This window comes from Anopheles arabiensis, chromosome 3, assembly GCF_016920715.1.
Source record: "Anopheles arabiensis isolate DONGOLA chromosome 3, AaraD3, whole genome shotgun sequence".
NCBI lineage: Eukaryota > Metazoa > Arthropoda > Insecta > Diptera > Culicidae > Anopheles > Anopheles arabiensis.
The window spans coordinates 2,189,327-2,212,710 of NC_053518.1; the positions used below are offsets into that span (position 1 = coordinate 2,189,327).

Below are 23,384 nucleotides of genomic sequence, written 5' to 3' on the forward strand. Positions count from 1 at the left end.
ACATTAACTTTTATAGCCTCGGGAGCGTGATGCGTTTATGAGATCGTGAAAGATTAAACAAGTGATTCCAGGGAATGGCTCAATGGAAGTTTGTTTTAATCTACGAACTTCTAAATGAACTGACGTTGTTCTAAGGACTATGCTGGAGCATGTTTAAAGGAAATTTCAAGCATAATCTGAGTTATTGAAAATAAAATCATAAATCACGGGATCTCTTTGGCGTCCTGCATCCTTTATGAAGAGAGAGAAATATAATAGCCACTGTAATACCACTCCAGCTTGTTATTTTCCATGTCGACCTTCAACTTCAACTTGTTATCGAGTAAAAAAACTTATATCAAAGCGAACGTCAATGATTAACAAACCATATCGGTCATTTCATTCTCTTCCACCCCAATGCCCCATTCTAGTCCATCGATGTTTGAAAATGGATGAAAGCAAAAGAGCGAAACAGGAACGAAAGGAAGCAGCAGATGAGAAGGAAATTCCTGTAATAATGACTCACTTACCTCCGTTTCCGCGTCGCAGCTGCAGAGTGACAGCGTGCTTAAGCCACCCGGACCTCGTTTGAGGCTGTTCCGGCTGCCGACCGGGTCCTGATGGCTGGTGCTGCTGTTGGCATTTTTCAATATCGAACCTCCACCGCCAGCGCGTGTCAATGTGGCAGTTGCGGCGACCGTGGCAGAGATGGGGTAGATGGTCTGAGCCAGCTGGACATTGGGATGCTGCTGCTGCTGCTGCTGTTGCTGCTGCTGATGGTGTTGATGGTGATGCACACGATAGTGTGTGTGATGCTTGTGGCGATGGTGTTGCTGCTGCTGCTGATGATGCTGCGGTTGCTGGGGATGCTGGTAGTCCGACTGAGACGAGGAGCAGGTTGAGTAGCTATCGTTGTCATGGTGCGGCTGTTGTTGCTGTGCTGGAAGTTGTCGCGAGTACTCTCGCAGCTTTTGCTGGTGAAGCAGGACCTGCGATTTTATCGTTTGGTCGGTGTTATTTACATTTAAATTGGATTTGCCGCCGTAGCTGTTGCGTAGTGTGTGGAAGCGTTTAAAATCGTCACTGAGCGATGCTTCCGTTTTGACGACGGTGGGTGTTAAATTTGTCCCCGGAGGTCGACCACTGCTGGCCGCTGTGTCCAGTGGGTGTGATGTTTGCTCCGCCGGACCATGCGATGTGGATTGCGAGGTGCTGCTGCTGGATGTTTTCGACCAGCTCTTGGCTAGACTGGAACCGGCGCCGGATCTCGTAGCGGTCGTTCCGGTCTGTTGTTGCTGTTGCTGATGATGATGATGATGGCTGAAACTGCCACCAGTTCGATCCGCTCCGTACTCCACGGGGCCACCATTAGAGGTTCGGTCCAGGGTGCTTGTGTTTGATTTTTTCAACCGCTGATGATGACTATTGTTACGTTTCAGGGAACCCCCGGTATGGCTGGCTGCACGGCCATGTTCGGTAGTGTTCGAGCCTGTCGAGAGCTGTCCCGGTGGGGATTGCACTGATTGCAGATCGATCTTTCCGTTGTGTTTGTGCAGATAGCTCTGTTTGCTGCGATTAGTGTCTGTCATTTTGTGATGTCCTACTTCGGAACGGTGTTTGAAGGAACGCGCAGTTCAATGCAATTGGAGAATGGCCGTTTCGCTGGACCAACAGTTTACTCGAAACGTTTTACGTTTCCAACCATTATTTCCTATCAAAGTTCAATTGGCACTGCCAAGCACAAGAATGCGAGGAGCATATCCCTCCATTGCACCGAACACGTTCAGATCATTGCTATTTGATAACAACAAAAAAGACTTGCAATTAATGCTGGGAAAAGGTAAACTATACCTGCATTGATAACGTCAAATGGTTTTCAATAAATTGTGGTTCAAATAATCGTTGGTTCCTATCACTCTCTCCACTACCCCGAAGCATATCGATAACCGCAAAGCTGACAGTCTATATGAGAGAGTGATGGGATGAATTTTGCCCTTTTGAAGCCAACCTTCGCTGTATGAAAAGTTCGAAGCACGAAGGTCGAATGAAACGAAGCAAAAAGCGATGGAAAACCTTTCGGTGGTCGGTTGTTTGTCGCTAGTAGGAAAATGTGGAGCAAGTTACTAACGAGGTAATGTCCTTCCACTAGATGTATCTTTGGCAACGGATTAGCTTCCAGCTGCATCGGATTGGCCACCGTTACTGTGGCTACGGAAAAGGTTCAAAATATCCCAAACATCGTTAAGAGCCAACCGAAGAACTATTCCTGTTAGAAAGACCCTTTTCGGTGGAATGATGCTACCTTCAGCAATGTGCACTGACTTGTGAATATTTTACGTATCGCTCACAGAAGGAATTGCATGGAAATTGTGGTCGTTTTGGTTGGGAAAAACACATACTTGTTTGGAATTCGTGTTCGTTTGATTTCTACCAGTTCCTGCTTATTCGTTTCTCTTACGGTGTATGATCCTTATTTGCAACTTTATTTCAATTATCCTTTAACCCCACGTTCACCTGTGTGGTGTTTGTGGAAGATTTCAGGACTTCTCCTTTGCAAAAAGGATCTCTTAATTCAGTAGCCATGGTGAGTTTGGTGTCGTTCGTTCATGCCCTTATCATGTGGTTCTTCTTTTAGTGCAACTGTGCCGGGAAAGCTTGATGCGCTTTTACAGGGCTCGTGAGAAAGGACTATTTTCTGTTGGAATGTTCTTTGCATATTGTTGCAGTCTTCTCAGAAGGTCTCGTGTATTGTTACTTGAATTTGAACATGAATTCATCTTGTGTTCATGTTTCGAGAACCACCTCGTTTGCCATTGATTTCCCTGAGGCTCGCTGGAAAGTCGCCTGATGTATTGTTAAACCTGTAAGAAATGGAAAAAAGGAATGATTTATTGTACAAAAGCTTAGAGATTGATTTGGTGTTGGTGATGTGTGCATAATAGTGTTTGTCTGGAAATTGATGGTTAGTGTACGATCGAAGGATATGCGTCAGTTTGCTTAGAACTAGGCGCATGTAATATATTTACTTAGGACAATCTGTTTGCTCGCGCTACAATGCATAAGACTGCAAATTTTGCCAGCCTTCATCGAAAGGTCCAACATACCACCCATGTTTATCAAAATAATATTTTGAATGATATTTGACAAATGCTACATGAACTGTAAAAGAAGGATTTTACCAAAAACTAGCTTGTGTAATGGAACAAGTAATTATAATCCTTCGAAAGGGTAAGATGTAAACTAAAAATTCCCATAATTGCAGATACGACCATGACAAGATAGTTCCACGGAATTGTGATTTGTGTTGTATCTTTTTCCATGAAAATCCACTCCATGGGCTATTATTACCATGATGTTATCGTTTTTCATCCTCTCGCTTGCTCCGTGATAGCTTGTGGTTGATATGTTCATTAAGCTTGTATAACAATCATAGACATGATGCTGGAGTGTGTTTGTGGTTGACTGCCGTGAAAAGGTAAATTGAGCCGTGTACGCAATGGTTAATTGTAAAATAATACATACGATGGTGATGTTAAATGGGGCTTTGTGATTTCCTGTCCAGCATCGTCATGTGTAAAAAAGCGTCCCAATCATAGCTGTTGTAATTGCTTTCGTGTTTAATGGTCATAAATCTGTTTCGTCTCGGCTCATCAAAAGAGCTCGCACAATTAATGGGAGTTGCTGTGCGTCATGGGAGGAAATTGATATGTACAATCATTGTGATTTATTGCTGTTGATATGTTTGTTACTTAACCGGTAATAAAACATTGCAACGAACACATCATCTGCAAAACGTTTAATATTATCGATAATCTAATGGATTTTTTGGGATTTTACAAAATTGATATAAAGCTAGAAATTGTTATAAACTTTGATCATAGTTTAAAGAGAAAACTATGTTCCCACCTCGTTCATCAAACCCAAAAGCTGTTTATCATTCATTTTAACAACTGATTGGCTAATTAAGCTTGAAAGACAAATATTGACCTTCGAGGAATGTGTTGAAAGTGACCAAGCGACTCGTTGTGTTTGTTTTGTGTTGCTGTTGTCTTTGGAATCATTCTTCCGCTTGATGCTCATCAATGACGTAGTTGTTCGTCTAATCATGATTCCAAACATTTGGACCAAATTCGGTGAAATGATTTATCCTATTAAGGCTGTTACCGAATCAAGCGAACAAATATCGTCGTTCAAGCGAGCGTCGAAGGAACGCACACGAACGCACCAATACGAAGCAGCTGGGAGCAATGAACAGCAAGGAAATACTAGGTGAGGAAACCACGATAATGTATTTATGTTGCTGATGCTTACGTTGTTGCTGAAGCCGTGCCAAGGATCATCGGCAACGGAAAATGCTGCTAAGCGCTTGGCTGATGGGCAACGGGCTAACGAACGAGCATACACACTTGAGATCCGCTTGAAGCTAATAGAGGTAGCTATGGTGCTGCGGTGCTTAAAGCTCGTGGCAATGATGTTGCTGTGAGCTTGTTACGCTTCTCTCTTGCGTTTCCCATCTCTTCATTCCTTGTTGATCCCGCTCAAGTGCTATTTTTGTGCCATTTTTCCTGAGCAAGAGGACGGCTTGCGGGTGTGTTGGTTTGCCTATACATGTTCTCATCATTGGCCATGTGATTAACGCTGAGTTTTGTAGCTTGATAGCGATCCAACAACAAGCAACAATGAGGGGCGATTTCACTCATGCGTCCTTTATAGGGAGAGTCCTTTCGGTGGTGTGAGTTTCGCCAATTAATGGAAGAGTATAATTTTACCAATAAATGTTATCATTGGGTGAGTTCATTAGTTCGAACAAGTGAATCGAAAGGATATGGTGAAACGTTTGGGAAGTCCTCACGTAGGATATCTTAGTAAGGTTTGTTAATTCCTGGATTCGGTTGACGATGGATCCGCCTGGTGTCTGGTAATTCCATGAATGGGGGTTATCATGAATTTGTATCTAGTTTTGGTATAATTTCATCAGTTTATTACGGCTAACAATAACAATGTAGTCTTTTTCTAATCCAGTACTACTTACAAACATATGTATATGATAAACCAGTCAGATTCTGAGCAGATCAAACGAATTTCAGATCCTGCTTTAATTTAAATCCCACCAATATCCGCTATCATGTTCGATAATTTGATTTATCCATCAGGATTTCCTCAGGATACCTAGGCCTTCGATGCAATTTTCACGTTCAACACCGATATTTCAGATCTCATCGTAATTTCCACTCGCTCGGGCCACCAGTAACAACAACTTCCGACTTACATAAGCCTCGCGCAATCACGAATTCCGATAAAACGGGGCTAAATCAATAGCGTTTGGCTTCCATTATTCGGTGGGGCATGTTAAGTATTGCGGACGTGCCTCGAATCCAGCAGCACGTTTGACTTTTCGGGGGAGTTTAACGAATTTATTCATCGTACAGTGTACTTCCCGCGCTCGGCGTGACTGGCGGGCTTTGTGCTTTGTTGGCGTAAAAGGATCAAATGGGATGAAACACGGAAAAGCGTTTGCGATCGGGAAACAAATCACTTTTGCCCGCAGGGGTAAGCTTAGTGGAAGGTGTTTGGAAGGTGGATATGAATATATGTGTGTGTGTGGTGGATACCTGAATTTCCTTCGCAATCAAATCACAGGCGGTTGGAGCAAGATTAATCTTTCGAACGAATACAAACGGATCGTTCTGTTAAATGGTCAATACTTTTCTGTTGATGGTCCGTGACGGAGTGTAAGCCTGAAATTGGTGCTAAGATGTGTTTATTAAGGGGCTGTAATGTGTTGTTTCGCGCTCATGCGGTGCTAACGATCCTCTGTCATGCAGGCAAATTGTAATCAAAAGTTATTTATTTCCTCAATTTGTAACAGTTGACCTGCGATGGTTTGTTCATAACTTTATAGCTTTATGGCATGAGGATGAATCTTGTATGCATATGGAATTTACAGAAAAAACACTAATGGATGGAAGATAAGCCATCGAAGGATTTCAATACGCTTTTGTTTTCTATCGATTGAAACTCAAATACCGAATTGAAAAGCCTAATCGATTGGCAATCGACCAACGTCTGGTCTTCTTTTTGTGTGTCGAGTAATTAAATCCCTCGAAGGATTAGAAAGTGCCGCATCATCACTGGCTTATCTGGATCTACGGATGCAAACAAAGAGCAGAAACCGCATGGAATTCATTAATATCGAAAGGTTCACCGTGGGACAACGACCCTTGTGTGAGTCGCTCGTGTGAATACGCAAATGAGGATGGATCCGCCTCGTTTAGAGCCTTTAAAAGCCAACCAGATGAGGCTTTTTTGCCTTATCTCTTTTGACTGTTAAAGGAAAAAAACCTGTCGAACAAATTTGGCACTGACGAGATCTAACGACGTCCCTGAGCTACTCGCTTTGTTAGTGTGAGAAAGTGTCCCAGTCCCACCAAAACAAGGCCCACGCACGTACGCATGGGTCAGACTGTGAAAAGTGAATAAATATTCTTTCGCATCAATTAGTTACGCAAATGAGTGTCCCGCATTCGGCAACCTTTTAAGCCTCGTTTGATGGGTTTTCAGGGGACGTTGAGCGATATCTAAAAACGGTATGATTTTTCACATGTTTGATGTACGCGAGTTTGATGCGACTAAAGAGGAAAAAACAGGCTGGCCCTTTGGTCGAACCACTTTCAGCGTGATTACGGGGTCGCTTGGGCTTCTAAAAGTGACAATAAATTGAATGTAGGTTAATTAATCAAATTGCTATCCTGGCCAGTTCTGACAGCTGCCAGAGCTGCCAAACTGCTAGTGCTAGTGGATGGGCAGGGCAGACACAACATCGTTGTCTATGATAGAGCAGCCGAATAAGAGCATCGATCAATAAAATGGCGATGGTGAAGAAGAGCAAAAACTCTCCGCTTGTTTGTGTTCGTTTGAGCATGCTAGATGCATCGATAATAGGGTATTGGCGACCATTAGGCCTAGCGAGCCGGAAGCTCCACGACCAAGCCCGCGCCCACCATGTGTGACTGTGAGCGTAAATTGATTTATGATTTATTCATCAAACATAGCTCAGCATAACAGCATACCACCGGGCAGCAGCAAACACTTCTCGCTCTCGTAGGACACTTCCAGCCAAAAGCGCCCGACGCCAGGGAGCGATGCCCTCACAAACAACTAATCCAATAACCGTAACATAAACCGCAGACATCGGAACCTCCCCTAAAATATCCCTTCGAAGCTGCCCGATAAACAGAGCAACATTTTCTCTAATATGTGTATGTATGCTTTCGATACACAGCCATGTCCGTAAAAAGTGTGCTTATCCTGTTTCCGAGTCCTGTTGGATGGGAAAGTACAGCTCAAAAAACACTGCACGACTGTGTGGTTTGAGTATGTTGGCAGGGTAACTAGAACATAACGATATACCATGTTGTGGTTTGAATGTTTTTGCTTCGGTTCTGGGAAGTTGTTGATTTTTCGCTTCAGTGCACTTCTGAAGAGCCACAGTGAATAAAGAGCTCGTTATTTCTACTTCATTTTCAAGCAGTTTGAGTACAGTGGGTTCAATTTTAGCACGGAATTTGTTGTTCAAGTTGTTTTCATATTTGAATATTTAAATTATTGCCTCAAAATAGCATGTTATGAACAAAAACATGTAAACTATCATATTAAGATGATTTCCCCGTTCGTATCTCGGCACTCGTAAGCGTTAAATCCATTTTAGAATGCCATTTCACGCCCGAGCAACGTTCGGTGCTATGCATTTTAAAAATGCATTTATAATCGTTGATTGGAGTCGCTTGAACGAGCCAATTGCTTCCTTGCCATTGCATCCCATTCCCGCCCTACCCGCCGTCGAACGAACGAACGAACGAAACGTGCCCTAGTTATTGCAAGAAGCAAAGTGTCTAGGGATCCATGCACTGGAAAGTGTAAGCCGTGTGCATGTTCGCTAGGTGCTATTTAATCGCTCAACTAGAGCAGCACAAGATGCTTCTGGCAGCAGCCGGCCAACCGAAGAGAGGGAAGCGGTTCCTGGGGACAAGCTGTTTAATGGATTATTTTATTATGCTTTATTGCGCTGAATAAGTTTTGAATGAACAAATTGAATTTCCCGATCAGGGAGCAAATCATGCTGGAAATGTTGTGCCATTAGTGTTGGAATGTTTTCCTACAGCTATTTGCTAATGGTCATGCCCTTATGGAACGTCATAAACAATATATTCCCATTCGTAGAAGTAACGCATTAGGAATTTCCGCAAAATTTCCTCGAGTTTAATGAAGTGAAAGCTTCGTTTAAACAGAAATTGATTCGCATTTCGAGCCACAGAAAGTTTTGTGTCATATTTCCACTCAACGCTTCCCACAGAATTGTCCACAGACGACCCAACCGCTAGTTTGCCAATAAAATAGTGACCATTTTACACCCGCAGCCAACCACCAAATTGGAACGAACATGAATAATGCATCACAATTGGTAGTGCAGCACTCTTGACATTCTGGTGATTGACGCCCGTGCCATCGTTAGCCTGATTAATGGCACGATTCGAAGTTAAATACACCGGAATGTTGAATTATGGTAATGGTAAGGCTAACAGTGGGCTTCAAGATGAAACAAACGAGGCAAATGAAATCTGCGGTTAATGTGCTGCAAAATGGCTATTTATGGAATCATTCATTTGAGGTCAATTATGGTGCATTTATGCGGGAGCTTTGCGGAAGAGCAAAAAAAATGCATTGCTTCAATGAGGGTAAGCTCTATTATTGTTGGTTTGTTTATTTCTGATGATAGTTTATGATGTTTGTGGAACTGATATTAAATTTAATCGCAATATTAATTTTCATTCCCACAACCCTATTCATTTGCCTTTTCAAATAACTGTTGAAAGGATTATTTCAATGTTTGATGATCTCTTCAACACAATTCGGGTGACAAATGTCTGTATATTTCAAGTGTTGTCAAATCTGTTTTGGGTAGCAAATCACTTTGAAACACGTTTCATTGTAGAATGCATCATGCAAAAGGCCTGCGAGCCTTCCAATTCGGAATTGCAAGCTACACCGTCAGGCAGATCAACCGTCAGCTCAAACACGTCATAACGAACGAAGCGTGGCGCGTTGCACGGTAGACCTGTTCGTCGAAATAGGTGTAGGAATTTCGCTGCTATTTCGCATCGATAGCACTAGAAAGGCAATCGATTTGATGAACGTGTTGCCTGTAGCGTGATCCTTGGCGTTGATGCAAAACGCAATCCTTTCTCCCTTCAGAGCGTGGTTGATTGATTCGAGAAAATTGAATGATTTTCCCAGCGCTTCTCCGAGCAAGGTAAAAAAACAGAGGATTTTGGTGTGTTTTCGTCCAAAAGGCTACCGGAGAGGCGATGTTAAAAGGTGAAAAAACATAACCAAAACGCCTTGTCTTATCAAAGATGTATGCATATCATGCTTTACTCCTTGAACCGTGTTTGATTATTTCTAAGAGCTCATGAATATGTGCAGCTGATCTTACCGTAAGAAAGCAGCATCCTTTGCCCTGTCAGTTTGTTCGATGAGCCGTTCAGATGATGTCAAAAATCGAACGATGTAAGTTGAGTGGTAGCAGTTCACCCTTAGCTATGCAAAATGTACCTTCGCAGGGAAGTTTTTGCAAGCGTTGCAAGAAAATATTTCCACTTTTGCTGACTAAATGCTGTCCCGAAGTTTGTTGTTGAACTGGGCTCTCCTCTTTCCAGGGTGTTGGTGGTTGTTTTGTTTGTGTTGGTCGGAAGTTTGCTTGTTGCTTGATGCCTGTATCCGTTCATCCGTTCCATTCGAATTCGATCGAATTTTCCCCCAAGGAAGCGGATATCCGGGGATGGCGTTGGCGTAAGGCAGTCATTCTACACGTGCTCCCACAAAAACACGGCCATTCATCGCCGTTGACTAGTTGAGGTCTGAGGGTAGTAGGAACAGAACCCAGCACATAGAAAAGAACCGAAACTTTGGAACAGCGAATGCCATCAATAATGAATTTTTGACCATATATCTTTCCATTTCGAAGTTGGAAGGGAGAAGTCGGACTGATCGGTTCTAATCGTCATCTGGGAAAGATGTCGTACATGTTTTTTGTATTTTTTACATGTGTCTCCCACTGGTCACAAGCCTCATTGCAATCACAAATCTCATCACAGACCGTTGACTTGTTGGAGGATAAATGATGGTACAAGGGAAAACTGTTGTCGCCAGACGCTGCGTCTGCGAATTTATAGAGAAAACAAGAATGTAAAGATGTCCCTCGAGTGTGTTGCCATAAGGATATGGACAGTACGGAGCTTCCGGTCAGGGAATAGAACTTGGTTTGGTTTGGTTCTATTGGGGAGCCACGATTTGTCTTTTAGGGATAATTTCAGTGGACAAATAGAACGAGCAAACGCTGTTTTAATGGAGTAAACGATTTAACGAAACACAATGTAAGAAATTAAGCAAAAATATTCATTTACAATCATTATCATCGTTGGAAATCATGTCTCCATTAAAATGGTAATCCAAACCAAATCCATTACGAATCGAAAGATCCTAGTCCTCAAATCGAGGATTGATTCTTTGATCCGCTCAACCAGTTCGGCATAAATCGACAGCATCGAATGCAGACACGTGTTGTGAGTTTTTAGCATCTTTTTATGCCTATGATGGCGGTGAACAGGTAAGGCCGCTGGCAAGTGGAGATGTTTGCTGAGTGCGTAGATATCCTTTTTAACATTTTGCTGCCGAACTGTCAACCCCGGCGTGATGTGAAAGGAAAGGATGTTTGTGTGTGCGCGATTCAAAGGATCGAAAATGTTGAAAAAAGCATCTTTTGATAGATAGAATTGATACTTTCGGGTAGAATGAGTGACGTGTAATGCGTTTGGTAAAAAGGGTGGATTATTCTTATTAGGAATATTGGAAATCAAAAACAGAGAAATTGTTCAGAAAAGTTGAAGCTCGTGATTGTTGAGGTTAAAAACACACCTTTAAAATAAAGCAAACTTTATACCGTTCATTGATAATTGTGAATGACATTTCAATTGACTCTCATTTTTCTTTCAATCCTTGAAAGTTTACACAGATCCTAGCACAGATTTTATCATTATTCATATCCCACCAATGATTTGTTTTCCGCAATCAGCACGTACGTTAAATGCAAAGATTGAATCTATTTGTCGAATGGTCGTTTTTGAGCTTTTGACACGAATCTCCATTTATGAGACGAAATAAATTAGAGAACATCTCCTTCGAGACCGGGATGAATCTCGGACACACCCACCACACCGAAGCAAAGGGATACAGAAAAACAGATCTGTGATTGCTCCCAGCCGTCGGGCCGTAAACCATTGGGAAACGGGTGGACGAACAAGCGATGTAGAAAAACGGCGAGTGAAATTAAATTAACCTTTTTTGGCCCTACCTTCTCCTTCTGGGGTCGATGTTTTTCTCTGGAGACCTTGTTGGAGCTCCCAAAACAGCCCGGAGCACATTTTCAAAGGCGCTTTCATGTTGGCTTTTCACTCATGAGCAGACCAGTATGTTTTGTATGACGTGAAATGTGCGAGGTACAACCCACACGAACAAAGCGTATTTCTTGTGGCATAGTGTAGGAACGTTCAATTCAGTTGAGAATGGTATTTATTTGCTCTAAAAATTGTCATCAAGAATGCCTGCATCACGAGCACTTCAAATGATCGCCTACGTTTTGCCGATGCTGGTTTCTTGGATTTTTGATTCAATTAAAAGCCAGTGGTTAGTAGTTTGCTCGTTATGCAAACGAAGCCACAGGGGATACTGAGAAAAGGCTCAGAAAAGGGATATATTTCGGGACAAAAAGAACATGCGAAACTTGGAGACGAACAGTTTGATTGGTGGAGAATTTTGGGAAGGTCTAGGATCCAGGAACACTCCCATCGGTTTGGTGAAAGATGACGCTAAATAGGAATTTCTTAAACAGTGATTAAGAAGAAATGTCATTGGCGTCTGACAAAGGGCCTTATATTTAGGGCGAGCTCTTTGCAGTTTGTTGATGTCCTTCAGAATGAGATTTTATCTTAGCATTAATCCAACTAGAGGCAACGCTCACTGTATAATCGTGGACATATATTGAACATACCTTGGAACGTGATGATGTTTGTCAATTTATAAAACACATCTTTACAATCAAAGAAAGCATTAACAAGAATTGTGAAAATCCAAAGCCTTACTTGGCCTTCATTCTTAATCGTTTTATTTATACTCCTCCACAGTTGACACTACTGGATAACGTACTCCGAAAAACAATTATTTTGATGGAAGGTTTATCAAAAAGAAAAAAAGAAAGTGAAAGCTTTCTAACAAACGCTTCACCGGTGAAATGTACTCGAACGGAAGAGTTGTCTGAAGCATCTGGTGATTTATTTTTCGACAGCCTGAAGCTGTGAGGAGTTGACTGAGATATGGGTTAGTCTATATATCTGCAAATACATGTGCCGTTGTGTGGCAAGAGTTGAAGATGTCGGCAAGATATAGTGTTGTCGCTTTTTCCACCATCACGTTTGTCCTTGTGCCTTCAAATCAAGTCGTCTTGCGACATTCATTGGATTCTGAATCGTGCTTCTGATTCCTTTCACTGATTGTATTCTTCAGCCTTTTCAACAACATACGGACCTTTTTTTGTTTGTTTCGTTATCGACACGAACAAGAGTCCCCCGGCGCGTACCTATCTCGAATTGTTCTGCTTTAAGCTTGATGCAGCAAGAAGCGCTGTTCAGTGCGCATTCTGTGGCCATGACATATCTTCTTTTGTGTTTACCATTTTTCCCTGCTGCCTTCTGTTTCTGCTTGTTATTTCCAGAAGTCATTTCATTTTAATGTGCTACCGCTTGATGGCCGATGGTTGGGATTTGTTGTTATCTTGGAGCTTTTTTATGCACGGGTATATTCCTCGATGGTTTCATTCGTCTCGTCAGTTGGCTGTCGTTTCATCTTCAAGCTCTTGGAAAGCTCTCCCAAGCGCAAACATGTACATGTGTGTCACCGAAACCAGTGGGTCGCAGCTGTCCACCGGGGGGCAACCCTTTGGGAGACCTACATAATATTGATCCTGTCGTGCTCGTCAGATGTCCCCGTGTACTTTGTGGACTGCTGTCGACCGTTGCAAAGATGGAAAAATTTCAATAAAGACGCTCACCCAACGGTGAAATGAAATGTGAGCCCATGTGCTGTAAGGGCGTGTGAGATCGTTGAATGTGAGAGCGAGCCATTGAGACGCGAAGAACAAAGACAGGCGTACAAGAGTGTAGAAGCCATCGAGAATGTAATAAAGTTGAAGATATTTGTTCACAATTTAAAGTACGTGACTGGTTCCAGATGGCCAGATGGCGAGAAGCGAGGGACGAAGGAAGGTTGGTTGTTGAACGTGTGGGTCACTCGACTCACAGTCGCATGTTTACACTTATGAAGATGGATAGGCAAATAAAAGAGGGAAGTGTGCAAAGCAAAACTACTCGAATGTGTAAGGCTGTTTGAAATAGAAAAAAAAGGATCGTTGAGTGGAAACAAGAATAGATGGAAAATCTCACTCAAAGAAACCATTTGTGTGACTGTCAGCTGTTGAGTGGAGTGACGATTGAAATCCAATTTCGTCCAAAGACTTTATTATGTCAGCGTACAGCTACAAACCGGTAGAGTGCATTTACAGACCAAGTGTTCCACTTTGTAGCAAGGAGTGTTGCGTAATATATAAAATAAGCAATCATGTAGCATTAAATTGAATTGTGTAAATGAAACTGCATTCACTTTCAATCGGATCAAAGCATTTTCGTCGTTTGCGTAGATGCTCAAAGACCATAAAACGACACGCTCAGTGGGAGAGCATTGAGTTAGCCTTTTTGAAGGTGTCTTTTTCAGCTGTCGTTCCTGGAAGCACGATTACTTATTGTGAAGCGCAGGGCAGGGGTCGTTTTAATACGTGTTTTGGAAATTTTATGCTTCATGTCTTCCGCTCCAAAAAGCACAAACGACGAAAACCTTGAAGCTGGTGAAACATAAAATCCCATTCATAATTTTCCCCTGATCACCTTACAAGAAGACGTGTAACGTAAGAAGCCTCGTGCAAATGACGGAGGTGATGGCTGTTTTTAAGACTTTAAAGATAGGCCGCGCCAAATGCATGAATGAAAAGCGAAGGAAGCCATCGCTTAGACTGATTACGGGAGTACCTGAGTGAAAGTAGGGCAAAAGTGTCTCGGTTGGAGTATTTTACGCTACAATATTTTAGTAGCAAAACAGGGACAGAAAACAATGAAAAGGACGAGCAAAACGAGTATGGTTGGTGTTTGTCAAAGTGAAACAAGCTAGCATTACGGGGAACTGGTCATGAGGGTTGTTGGGAGTTTAAAAATTACTGTTCTTTCAAAGTTTACCTCTCTCTTGAAGGGGGCTTAAACCATCGCACGCCTTTACTGTACATCTTCGGCGAAAATTCAAACACTTTTCAGAAGGGCTTCTGATAACGGTTCGAGGTTGTTGAGGAAGAAAGGTGAGCAAGAAATTAATTTGTTAATGCAACACACACACATCCAACGCATTGACGCGGGAGGATCCGTTGAAGGTGTCGACCGGATAGGATGATGAAGGTCGAATTGAAAAGTTTAGACATCGTTGTTTCGATCATTCCCCGTTGTTTGTTTGTGTATGTGCTGTATTCCTGTGGGGATTAGTTGGTTGCGTTTTCCTTTTGTGTTTTGAGGTGCTTGGAGAAGACGAACGAATGAGTTGGATTAGGACGTCGACATGACAGGTTGAACATAAGGGCATGAATAATTGATGCGAAAGAAAAGGCGTCAGCACATGCGTTACAATGAAGGGGAAGAAACACGTACATTGGCGGCTGGTTGCGTAGATTGTTGTACTGAAGGTGAGCTACGAACGTGTTGCAACACTTTTTTGCTGTTAATTTAGATTATGATATCAATTTATACTAAGGTTTTGGATCCAATGAAACATTTCGAAGAATTTTGTAAAATGTGTCGCAATCTTCTAAAAAGAATAGGAATTTTCTAAGAAAGGATTGGCTCTTGTCACACGTTTTACTCACAAACGCATGAGCTGTAAACTTTCTTCCATAAAATGTGTCCCCCAAAGCAAAAGTTTGTTAATGAAGACACTCTCGCGGTGCAAAGTGTCATTATAACGAAATTATGTCGTTAAGTACGCGCTCATAACTTTCTCACACTTCATTTATTGAGATTCTTGCGGAAGTTGATAACGATCTACCACAAGTCTGCAGTTACTTCCTGTCGCCCCACGGAAGTTTAGCATATTGGAGCACCATTGTATGTGGAGGCTCTTTCAAACATTCTGCACACGTGCTCGCTCCCATAATGCATGTTGCTTGATCTGTCACGATTCATGTTCGCCAACGGTGAGCACCGCTTCTTGACATGAATCATTGTCGCGTTCTTCACGTGTCTGGCGCTCCTGCTTCATTGTTTCGTTGTATATGTTCTAACGAAGAGCTCATACAGTGTTCTAGAGAGCTCTTAGTCATTCGTGATAAGATGCTCCATCCCCGTGACTAACGAGCATTGTTTTAAAGCTCATAAATCAAATCGTTTAACAAAAGGGATGCACGATGGTGGCAGAGAATCGCACATACTGTTATACATGCGAATTGTGCGTATTTCCGGTTTGTTATGAATGAATGAACCAGGAAGGGAACCGTACCAGCTAAACAGAAGGAAGAGTGGGCAAGGATGTCATAACGAGCAGATCGATGTAAAACGTCTTGTTGTTGTAGCAACAATGTGGTTTTTAAGGCATTGTTTCAGGAGGGGTTACGCACAGCGTAAGATAAAAGCTTCTTCTGCTTACGAACAGAAAAAGCTGGGCAAAAAGTAGACGTCACCTTTCAATGTCACAAAGATCATCTCCAGGCCGCACAATGAGTGGATGGTAATGCATTCTGTGCAATGAAAAGCAGATAACAAAATGGACGGTTTCTTCCACGTTATAAACCCTTCTTCTAGGATATCTCGCTGTGATACATTTGTTGGTTTTATTACAGTGGCTGTATCCCAGGCGTTATGCTCTGTTCTTGTCCCAGGGTCTTCAGTCTCATGATATTGTTCATCGGTAAGAACAAAGGCGGGTTCTTGTGCCTACTCGGTAAGATTGAAACAACCCCAAAAGAGGCTTTGTTTATGCTCTTTTCCTGGGCACATGGTCATCCAATAAACACTCCACTTCCTGCACATGATACGGGCGTATAGTGGGAGTAGCTTTTTGCCGATTTCGCCCTTCTTGGGCGTATGTTTGGGATATTGCTGAGAGTAGAAAGCTTCAAGTGCAAGGTATGTGTCAGGAATGCCGCATGCTCAATAAGGTTGACGGCCTTGAAGTTTAATGTTCTCATAATGGTCCCATATTATTCATGGGTCTTGACGAGTTCTAACGAGGGAAAGCGTTGGAGACGAAATGAAGCAAAATCGGCGTGGTAGCGCTTTTCCAATAGAAAGGGTGTGAGGATGCCGAGAAGAAGCAATGGAGATGACGGTGGCGTGTTATAAGCTTGGTTATAAATTTCACTTATGGTTAACATAAATAACCCAACGACAAAACACGAATGTGACATTCGGCAACACCTTAAGACTGAATGGAAGAAAAACGGAAAGGTTAAACGAAAGTTCGTGTGGGTGTGTTTCTGTTTGCAAAGTGGCTCTCCTACCGTAAAAGATGTCCCCGGCGTGGAAGAGAACTTTTTCTCCCGTTACGATAAGCACATTTCGTATCAAATTGAACACGCAAATCGATGCTGTAAAAGATGCTGAAATAGAATTTCGTATAGTATAACATTTCCTTGAAATTTCGTCCTTTTTCTTGTTTTTCTATCCCAACAGACGCGGAAAAAACTTGTTTATTTTAAGCGAAAAATACAATTTTGCTGGTCAACAGAAGGTCCTTTCCACGCGCCAAAAAACGCAGCAAGCGCAAACAACATAACGGCCACCGGAATCTGTTGACAAAAACCATCGTTTAAAGCTTCCGCTTGCAATTCGATAAATTCGACGCTGTTGTTAAAACTTTGCACCCTCCAGAAAAGAAAACCATTCACACTCACCCAGGCAGCTTTCCTGTCCCACCACTTCTTCAATTCTGTTGCCAAACAAACCAGCAAACAAACAGGTCGGTGAAAAGGCGGCAAAACTTATTAAATTTCGTGTTTTGAATTACAGCAAACACAGCACCCCTGCAATACGGCACTTGACTGCGGGCTGCGAAAGTCTCAAACAACTTGCGGAATATTATTATTTGTTTTCGTCGGCATTAGACTGCTCCTTCCCTCCTATTTTGCCAGTGTTTGCTGCCAGGGGCTGAGGGCGGAAGCGACAAGAGCCTGTGTTGGCAACAATTGAGTGGGTAAGGGTGTGTGAAGGTGTGTTGTTCATTTCAGCCAGCAAAACTCTAACATGAGAATAGGTTATTGTCGAGGTGTTGGAAAAGTTTAAAGTTTCGTTTTTTTTCCTAAAAGGACACGAATTTGACGCTCTCCCGCAAACGATGAAAAGTCTACGGTTGGTTTTTTGTGTGAAATGTGTATACGTCAACAAAGCCTACCGCTTAAGGGCGCACCGACTAGATAGGAGTGGCAAGTGAAAAACAAAATAAAAGTTCCTAACTTCTGGCATCGCTTTCCGCGCTGCAACGAGGTGAGAAAGTGTAATACGATATGTTTCAAAGTTATTTTTCACTTCGCTTTGCTTACCTTAACAAATCCTTCCCGATGAATACGACAACAGCTGTTTCGGGGTCGCTTTTCCTTCGCGCTTGTTTACGTTGCCCTGTTCAAAGCCGTCGTCATGTATAATTTATTCCCCCTTATTCCCAATTGGCATCTTACAATTGGCACAGTTTTCCGTGTCAAGAGAAAACAACACCAAATGCCCCTAATCCTGCACACGAAAATCCCCGCACCGCTCGACAAGAAGCGGGGAAGATATTAAATTCCCGACGTGCAAAGCATTATTTCTCTATAATCACACAATCCACTTCCCGCGACTTCACCGGCTCCAAATGGGCTTTTGTGCCTCGCTTTCGACTTTTATGACTCGTGGGATCCGACACAACTCTGGGAAGCGTCGGTTTTATGGGGTTTCCCGGGCACAAACTATGAAACACTTCATTCATCACAATTTAGGGGCTAAGGCTTTCGAAAATGTACAGCATGACGCAGAGTGCGAAAGGAGGGCGGGCGCTTTGGGTTCGCTTTTTCCACCCACGAACGAAAAGCACCACTCAATCGAAAGGATTCCCCCGAACGATCTGCGGCAATGCACGGGCAGCGGGTAGCCGTGGATTCCGATCCACAGCGGCAAGTCGTAAAGCAACGGGCTTTACGGTCGGGAGCATTCCTCCACTCTCGCACATTGTTTGGCCAAACTCACTCCACCCGCTCAAACTTTCGCCCGGGTGAAAATCAAAGGTAGAGGTAGAATCTCGTTTTGCCTCAACAACCCCCCCAAACGCTTGAACATTTAAGATTCCATTCCTACGCACACACACACACATACACACAGCAACGACTCCCACTCAAACACACACTCTAATCACACGCAGGCACGCAGAGGAGAAAACTTTCGTCGAACGAGCAGAGCAGAGCAACCCGTTCCGTTCCAGCGTTACTCGTTTCGGTGGCGTTAATTCGAGTAAACTGTGTTATGATTATGAGACATCGCAGATTATCAGCATCGGCATCGTCGGCATCATCGTCTTCTCAGCGTTGTCATAATTATCATCCCGCTTTACTCCCACGGCTCGCCCACGAACGATCACCGCATTATCATTATCGTCACTGTCAACACGTTAATCTTCTCCCTGCCTAACGCCGAGACGGGGCGGCTCTGTAGTGCTTTCGGCTTTAAGCCGGCTTTTGCACGCAGTTGTCAAGGAGATATAGAATAGGAGCACCTTTCCCACGACGAGCGGCGGTAGCATATTCTTCGCCAAACTCAGTTAACGCCTTTTATCGTTGCGTCAGTATCGAACGACTTCTCCTTTTATGGAGGCGTCCGGGCGCTCACGTAACGACTTCTCCACGCGGAAAAATCACGCACCTTTGCAATACACACACACACACACACACACACACGCATGATCGAAAGGCAGCTTAAGAAGGGAACATCTTCACCACAAAGATGCCCCCACTAGCTGCCGCTTTCTTTCGAATTGCTGTGTGAAAGTACAAACGCGCCACGTTATAAATCGCCCATAAAGCGTAATGTATGCGAATATTTTTATGACGACCTACACACCTTCACACCAACGCACACGTAACATACTGCCACAATTCACTCCACAATGGGGCTTTAGTCGTCGCTCCAATACATGATCCTCTGTGCCAGTGGACCGGCTAGGTTAGGCGATTGCGAGCTGGTAACGTGTGTTGGTCAGTGGACACGCTAGGAATCTTTTGCTGGAAATTTCCTTTTTATGCTCCCCTTCGATAATATATTTCTTTTTGCCCACGTGAACACTCTGCCCATCGACGGTTGGAGAATGGATTCGACGCTTACTGCACAGGAAGTTTGCACACAATCGCATCCACACACACACAGACACACATTCCACAGCACAATTGCGGGGTGAATTATTATTCTGTAAAATCGTGCACTAAATAACTTCCTCGCTCTCTGTGCGCTACACTCGCACACGTAACGCGGCACGTTCACTGGATGCCACCGGGAAACGTGCGCACCACCGCACCGAAAGCAATGCACTGTCACTGCAGAATTGGTGGACTACTACTGTAGGGTAGGGGTAAGGGAGGCACGGAACGGAACTCGCCTGAACAATTGGTTTCCCGTCTTGAAAACCGCCGTTGTATTATCATGGTTGTTGGTTTCCGGCTTTCTTTTGAGAGCCAGGGACGGTTCCAGGGATTAGCGAAGCCGCTCGTTACACTTACGTACACTGGCACACACTGCAACACGCTGACGCTGGTCAGGGGCTGAGCGGGGATGAACCAAAACGCCAGCACAAATCGACATTAGAGACCTTCTGACGCGGAGCACAAAACCGATTCCACTTCACTTCACTTCAATGGCGCACCGAAGGGATGCTGTACCGCCACCGCCAACACACAAAGTGTCTTGAATGTTTCGAGCGCGCACGTCGACGGGATATCTCCTAATCACTGCAAAAGCTCCACCATCTACGCTGATGTCCGGAGCTAGACTGGAGATTCGAGCTAAAGTTGTTTGGCAGAATGCGCTGTGCGCGCCGTGTCGTGCCGTCCACGGGAAACGATGCTGTCAGATGCTGCGACGCACGAGGGACAAAACTCACAGCATACTTAGTGCTGGTTTTCCCCTACCTACGAGAGGGGAAAACGTGGACCGTGAGTTTGACAGTTCGCCTTCAGCATGGTCCCACGCTTTGTTCAGTGGTGTTTGTGCGCCTGTCGACTAAGTATCACAAACACTACCAAAGGGGAAAGCTTTTCATTCAACGTTTCCACAGCCAGCCAGCCAAACACGCAGGAGGCAACCGGTCTCGGATGTGGGTCACTGGTGCACGGTTGACGCTTGTTAGTATTAGAGCGCCCGCCTGTTTTTGCTTTCGTTTGCTAGTATGTGTGTATGCGTTTGCGTCCAGCTTGGTTGTGAGAAATGGGACTAAATATGAGTGGGATTCAATGCGGTGTGCCGGTGATAAACGTGATGCGACGAGAGCCGCGTGGAAGCGAATGAACTCGAACTGCCCTTTCTCTTGTCGAACGAGCAAAACTTTGACGGTTCGCTTTGAATAAAAGGTTTGATTAGAAACTCGGTTCATTGAACATGAAATGGTTGCTAAATGGAGGTGGAAAGTTTGTTGGCAGTATGGGAAGTTGTTCGCAACTGTGATAAAGGTTCAGAATAAATAACACGAGTAATGGATATGGCGGGCAGTGGACCACTTAACGGAGTTTACGGATAGTAAATTGATATTCTCTTGATTAAAGTGAGAGGTATTTTATCAATTTCTTATTTCTTTTCATTATCTACAAATACTTTAAATAGTCTTCTGTTAGTAAGTGAGCAATTACTACGAAATTTACTTACAAAGCTCCTCTGCTAGCATGAAGCATGTAAACAGCAATGAATGCCTTTGCTAATTGGATCTTTGCTATTATAAGCCGCCTCTTAACTTGTCTGGCTAATGACAATGGATTCCCCCGGAGCGGGATACTGCTAACGGTTCCAGCAAACGTTTGTCACTGAATGTGATTTTCCATTACCATTTTTTAAAGTCTCAGCACAACGCCTTCCCACCACCAAATGGTGTCTCCTAATCTGATTCAACTAATTTGCAGCTTCCACGAATCACGCCATTGTCAAACACAATGAAGCCATAGTACCCGGACAGCACCAGCGCCCGATGCTTCAACTGTCAGTAAGTGGATTTCATGAAGAATGTTATATCTATGCTTAACCTCCAAAAGCGCTCGAGAGTATGCCCCCCCGATAAGAGCCTGTCCCGAGTTCGGCGAAGCTTCGTTCTTTTTTTTTTTTTTGTTATTCCTCCCATTACACATTCGCGGCAGAAGTGTCTTCATTATTGACACGTACATAGCCGCGTCTGTCGTGTTTGTATGCTTCTAGCGTACGCTTCGCTTTTCCACGAAAACAGTTGACCAGCTTTTGGGAAGCCCGCGTCGCCGGGCGATGATCGCAGCAGGAAATCTCGCTTGGAGCCTTGGGCATGGAGCCGCCACTGGCACAGATCTTGGTGGTAGTAGCATATAGTCCGGCTTGCGTCTGGTGGGTCATAAATTTATGCTCCTTTGTTCCTTTGGGGCTGCTGTTCGTGCTGCGATGGGTCGGCTGCAGTAAGGGGTGGTGGTGTGAAAATATCTCAACTGAAAATCGACATTTTATACGGTACATTGATTTTGAATAGCCGCTTGGTTGAATGTTTGTCACGCAGACGGAAAGCTGCTGAGGGCATTAGCGTCTTCATGCACCATCGTCTTCACCAGCGTTGAAAGTAAAGAAACGGAGAGCGAATTCGTCTTGCAGACAATTTGCCCATCATGGGGGTTTCGAGACAAAGATCGACAATTTGTGGAAAAGGCAAATCGGTTTTCTCCCTGTGCACGTTTCGCTGCGTGTAATGTAAGATTTAAATTTGGAGTTGAAATTACCTGATATGCAGCGAGATTCGGGTTAGATACCGGTCCGAAATAGAAGACCAAATATACAAATGTGCAAGACAGCAGCAGAAACCGCGGTTGTAATTCAGACTGCAAACGAACCGTACAAACCACCTAACATGGTAATGTAGCTTGAACAGGATGTAACAGTTCTGCAAAAATGTACTCAGTGAGGTCTAATGTGAAAAATTATAGTGACGTGTAAACGAAACAAACGCGCATTGTCCGTGCTGTGTGGCGAGCATTTGTGGTTCGGTACGGTTTAACCTTTTGCCAGCATACTGTACATGTACCGCAAGATGAAAGTTAATTACGCGAGGGTATCCTTTTCGTTACCCACGTTTTTTTCTTCTTGGAAAAAGCAAATAAAAAACAAGGTAACCCTTCATGCAGCTTTATTATGTTGAAAATACGCATGACCTTTATCAACGCCCGAAATGATAATGTTTACTGAAACATGTTAGCGTTTGCAATGGCAAGATAATCGACGCGAGAAAGTTACAGCAGGGATTGGAGGTGGACAACTCGTCGAATGGTAAACGAATAGAATTTTATATGACTTAGCTAGTTAAATCAAACGAAAGAAATTATAATTTATGTAAATAAATATGGAATTATCGCTCCTTCATCTGCTGTACCACAGTTTGAATATTTATATAGAAATAACAATTTGGTTTCATAGGCATTGGGCACTCACAAGAATCCCCTAAGCTTTGTTTTTCGCTGTATACACAGAAGAATCATCAATCAAAATTGACATGTTACAAACCGGCTGTTTGTGCGCCGTATCACAGGTTGTAGCAAATAAACAGCAGGAAATATTATCCGGCATCTTCATCCGCCAGGACAAATGATACTGTAATATCGCTCAAACACAACACAATATGCATATCTCGTACTTAAAACCGAATCCTATCTGACAAAACGCTGCACATGGACGATGGTGCCTGCAGCACCTAGCCCGGGTCTACTTAACGTTTGAGCTTCCGTAAGCCACGGTACAGCAAAGCATGGTCTTATGAAATGTCAACAGACTCGCAAACCAAACACCAAACACCGTACGTTTCATCTTTTCTTGCGCTAGAAACTGCAAACCAACCCGTCAGCACAGCAGGCTGACAGGCATCCCCCAGAGTGGTACGAAGAAACCAATTTTGATTTCAAACCCCTGACTCAAATAAGCCTTTCCGTGACACCAAAATCAACAACCACCGGCAGCACCCAGTTCCAGCGAACCCAT

At 43.5% G+C, this 23,384-nt stretch overlaps 1 protein-coding gene across 2 annotated transcripts in view; it reads right to left on the bottom strand.

Moving 5' to 3' along the window:
* LOC120900893 overlaps positions 1 to 20,258 on the bottom strand; it is a 63,421-nt gene extending 43,163 nt beyond the window's left edge. The window contains exons 1-2 of one of the 2 annotated variants that reach the window (XM_040308486.1): positions 19,920 to 20,258; positions 510 to 1,773 (exon numbers count right to left, since the gene is read on the bottom strand). In XM_040308486.1, the coding sequence (XP_040164420.1) occupies positions 510 to 1,568 (1,059 nt within the window). In that variant the 5' untranslated portion in view covers positions 1,569 to 1,773; positions 19,920 to 20,258. Of the gene's footprint in view, positions 1 to 509; positions 1,774 to 19,915 lie in introns of both variants that reach the window. The other variant, XM_040308487.1, reaches the window with a different exon arrangement.
* Positions 20,259 to 23,384: the final 3,126 nt, after the last annotated feature.